Source organism: Oncorhynchus nerka, linkage group LG7 (genome assembly GCF_034236695.1).
Source record: "Oncorhynchus nerka isolate Pitt River linkage group LG7, Oner_Uvic_2.0, whole genome shotgun sequence".
NCBI classification, from domain to species: Eukaryota; Metazoa; Chordata; class Actinopteri; order Salmoniformes; family Salmonidae; genus Oncorhynchus; species Oncorhynchus nerka.
This window is the reverse complement of record NC_088402.1, coordinates 46,674,574-46,687,732: the sequence shown is the minus strand read 5'-3', so window position 1 is coordinate 46,687,732 and position 13,159 is coordinate 46,674,574. Positions and strand designations below refer to the sequence as shown.

Here is a 13,159-nt window from a genome sequence, read left to right as displayed (position 1 = left end):
CTTCTCAAAATAGATGGCATCATGAAAAGGGAAAATTATGTGGATATATTGAAGCAACATCTCAAGACATGAGTCAGGAAGTTAAAGCTTGGTGGCAAATGGTTCTGGATGGACAATGACCCTAAGCATACTTCTAAAGTTGTGGCAAAATTGCTTAAGGACAACAAAGTCAAGGTATTGGAGTGGCCATCACAAAGCCCTGACCTCAATCCTATAGAACATGTGTGGGCAGGACTGAAAAAGTGTGTGCCAGCAAGGAGGCCTTCAAAACCTGACTCAGTTATCCCAGCTCTGTCAGGAGGAATGGGTCACAATTCACCCAACTTATGGTGGGAAGGTTGTGGAAGGCTACCAGCAACATTAGACCCAAGTGAAAAATGTTTTAAAAATGAGCTTATGAATAAATGTAATGTTCTCTTAGAAAAGGATACCCTTTCAACAGAAGAAGAAACGGATTGGAATACATCTCGATTAGAACTAGATCAAATGTACATTTATTTAGCTAAAGGGGCCTTTATTAGATCTAGAGCAAAATGGGTTGAGGAGAGTGAGAAAAAAAACAAGCTATTTTTTGCTCTGAAAAAAAAAGGAACTGTAAAGAGAATTTCTTTCTGCCTTGATTTTATTTTACCTTTATTTAACTAGGCAAGTCAGTTAAGAACAAATTCTTATTTCCAATGACGGCCTAGGAACAGTGGGTTAACTGCCTTGTTCAGGGGCAGTACGACAAATCTTTACCTTGTCAGCTCAACCTTTCGGTTACAAGTCCAAGACTCTAACCACTAGGCTACCCCCCACCGCCCCTCCCTTAAATATTGGCAATACCTTGTGTAAAGACCCAAAGATAATCTCTAACTTTGTGTATTCTTTCTGTGAAAATCTGTAGAAATCAAATTTGAATGGGATTGAATGTGAACATTTTATAAAACATGTCCATGGTCATGTTCCAATGATTTCTGATGAGTTCAAGTCCATATGTGAAGAGGAGTTTTCGATTGTAGAGATTTAGAGATGCTCTTAAATCTATGAAGGGCACCTGGAACAGATGGTCTTTCTGTGGAATTTTATTGACACTTTTGGGAACATTTAGAGGGACCAGTATTCAACATGTTCCAAGAATGACTAGCTACGGGTGAGATGATTACTACCATAAAACAAGGGGTTATTTCCTTAATACCAAATCCTGATAAAGATCCTTTTCATAGGTAATTGGAGACCCATTACATTATTAAATACAGATTAGAAATGGATAACTTTAGCATATGCTAATAGACTTAAATGGGCCTAAACCACCTTATTAATGAAACCCAAACTGGTTTCATGAAAGGTCGCCACATCAGCTGTAACATTAGGTTAGTTTTAGACTTGATTGATTACGCTGAGTCAGTTGACCCAGAGGCTATTATTTTATTCCTCAACTTTTAAATACAATTGAACACAAATTCCTAATACATTCATTGTACACTTGGTTTCGGGACTAACTTTGTCTCTGTTATCAATGTTTTATAAAGATATTAATAGTTCCATTATGATTAATCGTAACACACCTCAAATATTTAATATTCACCAGTGTACGCCAGGGTTGCCCTATTTCAGCACTTATAGTAATTCTACAACTAAAATAAATATCTAACATTTTAAACAACCCTGAATTAAAAGGTATTTCATCATTTGAAAAATAACTAATATAAAATTAGCAGATGATACAGCTCTGTTTCTAAAAGACAAGGATCAAGTTGCTATTGCACTTAATATTATGAAATCATTCTCTTCTGCTTCTGATCTGGATCTTAAATAATGCGAAATATTGTCCCTGCATGACTCAAATTACCAATCTGTTGAGAATATTGCAGTGAAATACAATGTGAAATATTTAGGGGTGTACATGGTGAAACACCATATTGTCCATCAACATCTCAATTTCGTTCAGAGATTAAAGTAAACTAAATCCACCTTTAATAACTGGCTCCAACGTATTATTGGAATGGTTTTATTGTCCAAAGCAGAAGGTCTGTCACGTACCCTGCTATCCCTATTTGTAGCTGATCAAACCAGCAAGGATATCAACAACAACAAAACTTTCCTAGACTTCATATGCAAAAATAAAACGCAAACTTAAGAAGTCTGTAATATCAAACCAAAGAGCTGATGGTGGGCTTGAAGTACTAGATTTCATTGACATCAACAATACCTTTAAAGTAAACTGGATAAAAATATGTATACTTAGATCGGTATCTATATGGTACTTCATTCCCTGTCATATTTTTATGAAATTGGGTGGTCTTCAATTTGTGGAAGTGCAATTATTCTCCAGCAAAATTACCCATCAAACTGTCCAAATTTCATGAACAAGCCCTTTTAGCCTGGAAACTATGTTATGTCCACAACTTCTCCCCACACAAGCCACTTCTGTGGAACATCTATTTGATATAGAAAGAAATATACTCTTATAGAAAGTTCTTAGAAACATAACTTCCCAATACTTTATAAAGAATTTAATTCTATATGCAAAGCAATATCTTCAGGACTTAATTAATGAAATCTCATTTGTGTTTTGGCAAACATGTCATGATAGATGCACAACTTATGTTACAAGGTTTCCCCCTGCTGGATAAGAAATGTAATATTCATAAGATAACTTTTTCACTCCAAGAACAAGATCTCCTAGAGGGGAAAATATTCTGGAACGCACATATTACTGAAATTGAATGGAAGAAAGCTTGGTTGCTCCCCCACCCATGTCAAATAAAGTTTTTTTTTTTTTTTTTTTTTTTAAATCACTTTAAAATACTGCACAAAATATATCCTTGCAATAACTTCATGGATTTAAATTCATGGATTTAGAGGACATTTTCTGTGATAAAGGAGAAACTATTATACACATTCTGTGTGTGTGACTCTGTGAAGATATTTTGGAGCAAGTATTTACAATTTTTATTTAATCAATAAGACCCATGTATTTACAATGAAATATGTCAAATGTTATTATTCAAATTAAAACAAAACCACTAAACCACTGAATGTCGTTAATTTCTTAATTCTCGCTGGTAAATTGTATATACACAGTAGGAGGCACTCTTTCCTATGGTCTAAAAAAAAAATGGGACACTGCCCTGTGTAGGGTGCTGTCTTTCGGATGGGACGTTAAATGGGTGTCCTGACTCTCGAGATAATTAAAGATCCCATGGCACTTATTGTAAGAATAGGGTTGTTAACCCCGGTGTCCTGGCTAAATTCCCAATCTGGCCCTCAAACCATCATGGTCACCTAATAAGCCCCAGTTTACAATTGGCTCATTCATCCCCCTCCTCTCCCCTGTAACTATTCCCCAGGTTGTTGCTGCAAATGAGAACGTGTTCTCAGTCAACTTACCTGGTAAAATAACAGCTAAAAAAATAAATAACCATGTTATATGTAGAAAATGCTGACAAGGAAAAATGGACAAAAACACACACCGATCTCATCAAGGGTCTAGCTTAGCTTAACTGTGGAAAGGAGGATGGTGTGTTGGAAAATGAATTGTCAGCCAGGAACAGAAATAGCCTATGTGCTCTTAACTTATACAACTACTGAACCTAAACAACCATGTGTGGATGGCTAACTGCCTCTTCTTTCTCCTTCCCTTTATAGTTAGGGCTCTGTTGGTTTACACATACAAAACAAACACCATGTGAAAGCTGTAGGCTTTCATCATAGTGAGTCTGCCAGTTGTTTTCAGCCAGGTACAGGCACTCGGCAGCTTTGACGAAGATGTACTCTGAAGGAGCCTACCATTAATCCTTTAGCTCCAAGGACATTACAATGCCTTCAGAAAGTATTCATACCCCTTGACTTATTCCACTTTGTGTTACAGCTTGAATTCAAATTAGATTTGATACATTTGTTTCCTCGCCCATCTACAATACAACTATAATGACAAGTGAAAACGTGGTGTTTTTAGAAATCTGTTCAAATTTATTGAAAATGAAATACAGAAATATCACATTTTCTTAAGTATTCAAACCCGAGTCAATCAATACATGTTAGAATCACGATTACAGCTGTGAGTCTTTCTGGGTATGTCTAAGAGCTTTGCACACCTGGATTGTATAATATTTGCAAATAATTATTTGAAAAAGTCTTCAAGCTCTGTCAAGCTGATTGTTGATCAATGCTAGAGAACCATTTAAGTCTTACCATAGATTTTCAAGAAGATTTAAGCCAAAACTAAACTAACTAGGTCACTCAGGAACATTCAATGTCATCTTGGTAAGCAACTCCAGTGTGTATTTGGCTTTGTGTTTTAGGTTATTGTCCTGCTGAAAAGGTGAATGTCTCCCAGTGTCTGTTGGAAAGCAGACAACCATGTTTTCCTCTAGGATTTTGCCGATACCTAGCTCTATTCGGTTTTTGTATCCTAAAACACTCCCTGGTCCTTGCCGATGACAAGCATACGCATAACACGATGCAGCCACCACCATGCTTGAAAATATGAAGAGTGGTACTCAGTGATGTGTTGGATTTGCAGTTTTACTTTAGTGCTCTATTGCAAACCGGTTGCATATTTTGGAATATAATTTTTGTACAGGTTTCCTTCTTTTCAAACTGTGATTTAGGTTAGTATTGTGGAATAACTACAATGTTGTTGATCCATCCTCAGTTCTCCCATCATAGCCATTAAACTCCTGTTCCTGTTTTAAAGTCACCATTTGGCCTCATGTTGAAATCCCTGAGTGGTTTCTGTCCTTTCTGGCAACTGAGTTAAGAAGGACACCTGTATCTTTGTAGTGACTGGGTGTATTGCTGCAACATCCTAAAGCATACTTGATTACTTCACCATTCTCAAAGGGATAGTCAACATATGCTTTAAAAAATGTTGACCCATCTACCAAGGTGCCCTTCTTTGCGAGGCATTGGAAAACCTCCCTGGTCTTTGTGGTTGAAACTGTTTGAAATTCACTGCTCGAATGTTTACTCCTAAACTTATTTAGGCTTTCCATAACAAAGTGGTTGAATATTTGACACAAGACATTTTAGCTTTTAAATTTGTAAAAAATGTCTACAAACAGAATTCCACTTTGATATTATGGAGTATTGTGCATAGGCCAGTGACAACATTTTTATTTAATATATTTAAATTTGGGTTGTAACAACAAAATGTGGGGGAAAAAGGGTTGTGAATACTTTGGTAGACTGGCTCCGGCAGCCAAAACAGCCAAATATTCCATTCACATGTGGATTGATTCTCAATTGCAAAACAATTCTAGAAACATAAAGCCCTTTCATACCACATCAAAATAATTTCACAAATGTTTAACCAGCTTTACCACAGTTGCAGCCAACAGTATTTTTCAGTGACACCTTCTGGCGGCCACAGGTGTTCGGCGCATGCTAGATAGCTAATTTGCACCGGTGGTCCCTCGGTCTTCCGTACACCCTTGCTGTAACATGGAGATATGGCCCTGTGGGAACACTAACCCTAGAAAGGTGTATATCAAGTTAACCTTCATGCCATTTTAGTCTTGCTGATTAAAACACCCTTATGCATCCAAAACCCTACCACAAGCAATGCGTGTTAATGTTCAGACCGAGCGTCGGACCTTTTAACAAAACTCCCTTGTACAGAAGACGCCTTTGTCCAATGGTTCTTACGTGTGAAGTAATGGAACGGAGAGTCATGATCAAGAGCTATCGGCAGCTGTATCCTACCTTTGGCTCCACTCTCGAGCCACATTAACACACGTGTCATTTGGTGTGTGCAAAATGTATCCTTTTTTCCCCCTAAAAACACAGCACAGTGTCCTTTGGAGGAAGTAGGCAATTTTATTAATCTATGCATCATTTATCTACCACGCCTCATTTAAGACACCAAATACAGATTAAAGCAGAACTATGCAGAAATTGCTCTACCATTTCGTGGTTGCTAAAATTCTAATAGCCTAATTCAGTTGTTACAAGACAAGCAATTATAGTGTAGAGTAATACATTTGTGAAATCTATTTTCCATATCCAAAAATACTGTATTTTCAGCTGTTTGAAGGTGTAAATAAAAAGACGTAAAAAAGACCGGGGAGTATAAAAATAGCGCACATAGAACAGATCTACCGTTTCTTAGACTTGCTTTCGATGAGAACGACAGCGCTATAACTCACATTTCTATGTGAATTTGGTCAGGTCGCACAAAACGTTGCAGCTTTAAAATTTGATGTTAAACTGATAAGAATAAGGTGGACCTTATTAACCTAATGACATGGCCTCTTGATTCCCATACTCTCGTAAGCAGTCATCCTGTTCGTCAGAAAACATGCCGATCCACCAGACTGTGTCGAATGAGTGCTAAGAAAGCAGACAGCACAAATCATATCCATCTCCAATCATGGTTGGTTTCAATGTTAACAGCTCAAAAGTATGCCAACAACCATTACTCTCAAAGCAGCTGCCCATTGGTTATAGTTAACTGACTTTGTGGCTGATCTGATTATTGAGCGAGACTACAGTGAGCACCACTCAATAACTCCTTCTGTGGAAGGCAGGCAGGCAACCTCCAAACACACACACAGCCAGCCAGTCTCTCACGGGCTCCAGATGAGGCACACCTGATGGGCCTTCCACCTGCCTATGACAGACATCTGCAAAACGTTTACCAACTGGCTAAGCTAACATAGCAGGCGTAAAAGAAACCCTGAAACTATACTTAACAAAAATATTTAAAAAATAACAATTAAATAATTTACTGAGTTACAGTTCATATAAGGAAATCAGCCAATTTAAATACATTCCTGGATGTTACATGGCTGGGCAGGGGTGCAGCCATGGGTGGTCCTTGGAGGGCATGTTCAGTGTACTGGTCTTGACGAGAAGATAAAAAAAATATTTAAATAGCTGTCTTAGGAGGTTTTCTACTACACTGTTCAACCAATTGAGTAAATGTGGAGAAAGAGTTTACGATGGAGTGTCGTCTTGTTTATGTCCAAAAGCGGAAGTCACGTCACAGGCTCTCTTTCCATTTCCCCTGAAAACTCAAACATCCAGTTGATGCAATAGGGTCCAGCTGCAACATCATCTCTCAGAGCAGTCATCCCTCAGGTCTCTATGCTGCTACCTACTGATATGTCATCTCTTAGCGCAGTGCATCTCTCAGGAAAAGTGGGGGTGTGAAAGGAACCATATAAGGAGAAGTGGGGTTTTTCAAGGAGTCTTATCACTAGAAGCGCTGGAATTCCATAACTACTAGAACCGCCATGACTTGATATTTCTATTATTATTATTTAAAATATTGATTAATAAAATAGTAGAATGTATGATTTTTTTAAATAAAAAATGTAGCTAATGTTAGCTCATTTACAAAAAAACTAAGTTACCTACCGGTAGCCATGGACGTAACATTCAAAGACACAGCTCACAATTAGTGAATACATCATTTTTTTAATTACTGAAATTACATACGGTCATTTCTGCAGACTAACGTCCGATAACCCAAATAACGTTGAGTGGCAACTTTTGAAACGCCCACTTCTCCTTATATAGAGGGCTTGCAGTTGATGTACGGCGGCTCCTGACGGCCATGTAGGAAGAGCAACGCATTAATTATCACCCGAGTGACTACCGCAAACTGCATGATAACAGAACCTAAAACTAGTTGATTCATCAACCGTGATTCATTTGATTATGTACTACTGTAGGTTCAGCAGCTAACCTTTATCAAGACACCCATGTCGACTGGATTCCCACTGTGAAGATGTGCAGTGCTGCAGCAGCATTAGTTTCTACTACTTGGTCCTTTTCCAGATATGAAAGGAGACGTTCCTCCAATTATACGAGATGGTTGTTATATGAAGCACTTTGGTCAAATCTGAGCGAGTCGGTTGTGCCATGAGTAGAGCACCTTTATCTTGTCGTCAGGACAAAAGTGCCCCCTTAAACCGTATGAATATCTAAAATATAATTTGGAACATGTGAAAGACTATTGTAAACATACTGTACTTTAATTATAGCGAATATTATTGTATGGGTGAAAGAAAATCATTGTCATCTCTGCTTTGCCTAGCCCCATAAAAACACATTTAGCATTGACAATGTAATTGTTGTAGTTATCACAGTGGCACCTCTAAGTGCCACTCAGATCTTCTTGGAGAAAAGTATCTGGCATTGAACTTGGTAGTAGTAATTGTGTGTGTTTTAAGCTAAGGATCTTATCACCAGCTTTCAGACATTTCACCACCTAGATTACAAGGGTTGGATTTTTTTTAACCAAAAATGTAATATCAGTACACGTCATGTACAAAATCTAGTATAATGATTAGCCACATATACATTGTCTACTGGTATCGTTTTTAAATTGAGAACATATAGCTGAACAATATGTAAACAGTGTGAGTTAAGCTATTTTCTGCTTCAGATGGACAATGTCAAGGGGTGGATTGCAAACGCCCATGAGGCTTAAAGGCACTACATGGTCAATCCGACATCTGCATTGGCCATGCAGCTTTTACGCTGACACGGCCTCTGCAGAAGTCGGGGCATTCATCATTCTTGCGGTACGTGGAGCAGAGCTGTTGTGAAGGAAGTGAGTGTGTTTATACAGGACCTCCCGCCCGCCCTCACCTACCAATCATGTCAATGCAGAGTTATACGGAGCCCTCCACATTGTTACAAAATTTGAGAGGTGCATGGCGGTACGGAGCTCAAGTTGGCCTCTGCGTACCTCCGGAGGCTACACATTGTGTCATATCATCCAAACGATGCCTTCGACCACATTTTCAGATCATGCATAAATTTGCTTTAATGCCATCATACTGTAGGCCAGTGGTTCCCAACTCTGGTCCCCGAGTACCCCACAACAGTACAGTTTTACTGTAGCAGCAAACACACTTGATTCAACTAATCATCAGGCCCTCAATGAGTTGGATCAGTATGTTGTCAGGGGCTACAGAAAAAGTGCTTGCTATTGGGGGTACTCAAGGACTAGAGTTGGGAACCACTGCTGTAGGCCTTTGGCTGCATTGGCATTGCATGACATTTAAAAAATGGGTTCACATGGCTGATATCCTGAAAACATTGTGGCAATCAAATAAAACTAATTGGAGAATTTATGACTAAACAGAAAGGTGATGTTAATTTGAGAATACAACACAGGAACAGACAAATTAGAGACAGATTCCCTTCCCCTCTTTATTGCTGGATTGCGATCTGTGATTAAATCAACATAAGCGATAGTTCATCCTGAATAATAGTTAAGTTAACAATTAAAACAAGTTTCAACAACGCTTCACTTCAAAGAATCAACACTTTCATATAATTTCAAAGTGTACAAGAAAGCTAATCCATATGTAAACGTGTAGACATTTTAGCAACAAGTAGGCTACCATTACTAAAACAATTTCGGGGGTGGAAATGTCAATACCAACCTCGCTCCACCGATCCCTGTCTACTGGGTGTGCAGAGTTCTGCTCCAGTCCAGCAGTAGCTCACTTGATTAACTAATTAGGTTTGATACATTGAATAAGGTGCATTAGTGCTGGGCTGGAATAGAAGCCTTGCACACCCAGCAAAGTTGGCCTGCTCCAGTTGTAATAGGTTTATACATTGCGTGGCTTTTAAACTATTTTTGTTGACAAAATTTGCTAACATATATCCATGGTATACAAGGATGTACCCTTATTCTCTTGTGAGCTCTTCATCTGCAGACAAGGATTTGACAGCTCTCTGTATCTGAAGACAGAATACACAAAAGAAACAGGCTGCATTATACTAAAGTTAGACATCCCTGAAAAATCTGTCCTCAGTTTCTCCTCACTAGGGACTGGAACTGGAGAAGTTTCATAGTGTCCTCCCACAAAGTTACCTGCCATATTCAGAGTAACCTACTCTCCCTTCTCTGACAACTGGAAGTGGTAGCTAATCCTGTCACCCTCTTCCATGGCTGTTAGTTAGCTATCTACAGTACCTAGCTACAAATGCATTTGGAATTACAACAAATACGTAAAGATAGCTAACTAACTAATATGACGTTTGTAAACTGGTGATATTTAATTCACGTAGCTAGCTACCTATACAGTATGTAAAGTTAGCTAGCGAACATTACGTAAGGAGCTCATTTAAGTTAGCCTGCACACTAAGTTTCTGTAGCAAGCTAGCTAGCTAATAATACATTGATCATTTTAAAAATATGTTTACTTACTTGAATAGGTTCTACCCCACCTGTTTTCTGGGTCCTTGAAAAACAAAATAACGGGCAATCTTTCCAATGTTCATGGTGGTTGCAAAACACAGCAAGCCATTTGGACAATTGGAGAACTTTCAACAGACTGACCACACCGCTCACGTCGCATACATGTTATTCAATCATTTCACCCACACTGCTTGCGCACATCAATGAGTGCTTGCACTAAAATAGATATTGGTTTTATTTGTGACGCTTGACGTGCTGCCTCTCCCATCTCCTCATTGGTTTTTAGGAGCATATACCCACGTGTGTGACTTAAAGATGAATTGAGGTCCACACTCCAGTCCAGTTGGTAGTGGTAATGCACCTTAAAGTTGGTTGCCAACCACAATATAAAGTCCAAAGAAGAAGCATCTTGAAGGAGGTGAGATTACTAGAAACAAACTTGGTTTACCCTTTTATCTGCAGATTAATTGTTGTGGATTACATGTCGGAGTAGAGGACCTTGTGCATTTCAGGTAAAATAACAACCCAATGTTTGTATCCCAGGACAAATTAGCTAGCAATTGCTAGCTAGCTAATTTGTCCTGGGATACAAACATTGGGTTGTTATTAGCAACAGCTAGCTAAATTGCCATAAATGTTTGCTTTTTGACCGGTCCCCAAATTAATATATTTGGTTCAGAATTTGTTTTGATATTTCAACCTGCGTGTCCTGGTCGTGTCTGGTGTGCGTGGACAAAAACAACATGCGTGCAATGGCGAGCGAGCTATCTGGTCAGCATGTGAGTTTGGTCTTCCAACACGAAGTTTGGGGTTGCTAGGTGATTTGTGACGCAACTGCAAGCACTCTATGGTTCCGTTCGAATCCCCCACTTTTCCTGAGAGATTACATATCAGTAGGTGGCAGCATAGAGATCATGAGAGATGACTGCTCAGAGATTATGTCGCAGCTGGACCCCTCGGTTGAAGGGGACTCGGCAGAGGCTACCAACCAGCAAACAATCTTACCAACGACAGTATATCTGGTCACCCAAATTCGTTTTCTAAACCAGACAGTACAGTGAAAGGACTGAATGAGTTTATATTTAATTTCATCTGATTGGCATAGTAGGTTTGATCGTATGCTATATCATTTAATAAGGAATTAAACTGACAACGTTAGTCAGCCTACAAAACTTCAACACCAAATGTAACAATTTAATATGGCGTTCCACAGATGATGTAAGAATATACCTGAAGTTCCGATTTCCATTCATGAGGTCTCTGTCCGGATACTCCCCGGCTCCCAATGGTCAAATATCGGCGCAGCTCCTGTTCGCACGACGCTATTTAGTCAGCGCTGTAGCTCTAGTGTTGGAGATTTTCCACCCGAAGACTCTCAAGCCGACACCCCGGCTTCTGGCGCTGATGTGGACACGGGCCGCTTGCGGTGTCCACTTAACCAGAGGTCCTCCCAAATTTCCCTAGTTGTCAACCCGCACAAGTTAAACGACGTATTCCATTATGATCGTTGGAGTATGAATTGTTTCCAGCAGACAAATCTATTTATTTTCAAAGACAAGTCTCTGAAAATATTTCACGGAGACTCGACCGACGGCGCCTATTCCTGAACGGCTTTAATGCTACCTCAGTTGTTCGGCGTTTTGCCTCGTCATCAGTTGCCAGGATAATAACAATTACTTGACATTTGTTCTTCGAACGATAAACGTGAACACTTTGCCGCTCTTTTGGTGTTGTTCTGCCGGCAAATTTGTGTTTCACACCCCGGTACGTTCTCCGTACTACCGCTGTGAAGCAGACAAGAATAATTAAGTACTTTCCGGGTCACGGTTTTTGGAATCCTTCAGAATAAGAGTCCTTTCTATACTTTGAAAATTAACAATAAAAAATATATATAAATACAAAAATATATTTAACTAGGCAAGTCAGTTTACATTTACATTTACATTTAAGTCATTTAGCAGACGCTCTTATCCAGAGCGAATTACAAATTGGTGCTTTCACCTTATGACATCCAGTGGAACAGCCACTTTACAATAGTGCATCTAGGTCTTTTAAGGGGGGGTGAGAAGGATTACTTTATCCTATCCTAGGTATTCCTTAAAGAGGTGGGGTTTCAGGTGTCTCCGGAGGGTGGTGATTGACTCCGCTGTCCTGGCGTCGTGAGGGAGTTTGTTCCACCATTGGGGGGCCAGAGTTAAGAACAAATTATTATTTACAATGACGGCCTACCCCGGCCAAACCCTAACCCCGACCATGGCTGTTTGTGATACAGCCTGGAATTGAACCAGTGTCTGTAGTGATGCCCCTAGCACTGAGATGCAGTGTCTTAGACCGCTGCGCCACTCAGGAGCCCTTTCACAAATCAGACTGTTGAATAAACTTAATTGAATGTACTTTACCTGTTGTCTGCAGATTTTGTCTTTATGTAGGAGTTAATATGAGACAAAATATCCACAGGGAAGTGTTATTACAACGCGAGCGTTGCAAAATAAATGTAGAAATCTATATTATTCAATTATTGCGCCAACGAGCACCTGCGTTGCCAAGGGCTAAAATAGAAGTCAGTTCTATTTCTGACGCAGATCGCACTGCAAGTCCTGCCTCTCCCATCTCCTCATTGGTTTACTCACGTGGGTGACTGAAGACAAACGAGATCAGTGACGGTAATGCACCTAATTTATGAAAGTTGCCAATCGCAATATAAAGTCAAGAAAAGAAAAAGCCTGGAAGGAGGAGAGATGACTAGAAACGATTCGGTTGGCCGTTTTATGTGTGGATTAATTGGTGGAGTAGAGAACCCTGTGCATTTCAGGTAAAATAACAACTCAATGTTTATATCCCAGGACAAATTAGTTAGCAACAGCAAGCTAGCTTCTTTTTCTTCTTTGGACTTTATATTGCGATTGGCAACTAACTTTCATAATAAGGTGCATTACCACAACCGACCTCAGTTCATCTTTCAATCAACCAGATGGGTGTTCCTAAAAACCAATGAGAAGATTGCAAGTG

The 13,159-nt window shown here is 39.3% G+C and overlaps 1 protein-coding gene and 1 long non-coding RNA gene across 3 annotated transcripts in view; both read right to left on the bottom strand.

The window, feature by feature from the left end:
* LOC115131810 (protein argonaute-3-like) overlaps positions 1 to 11,963 on the bottom strand; it is a 37,576-nt gene extending 25,613 nt beyond the window's left edge. For both annotated transcript variants that reach the window (XM_029663817.2, XM_029663818.2), the window contains exon 1: positions 11,381 to 11,963. In XM_029663817.2, the coding sequence (XP_029519677.1) occupies positions 11,381 to 11,399 (19 nt within the window). In that variant the 5' untranslated portion in view covers positions 11,400 to 11,963. The remainder of the gene's footprint in view (positions 1 to 11,380) is intronic.
* On the bottom strand, positions 3,932 to 11,367 carry LOC135572505 (uncharacterized). The gene is made up of 2 exons (XR_010464351.1): positions 10,160 to 11,367; positions 3,932 to 9,690 (listed from the first exon to the last, which is right to left on the bottom strand). It is a non-coding gene; the product is annotated as an uncharacterized LOC135572505 (long non-coding RNA).
* Positions 11,964 to 13,159: the final 1,196 nt, after the last annotated feature.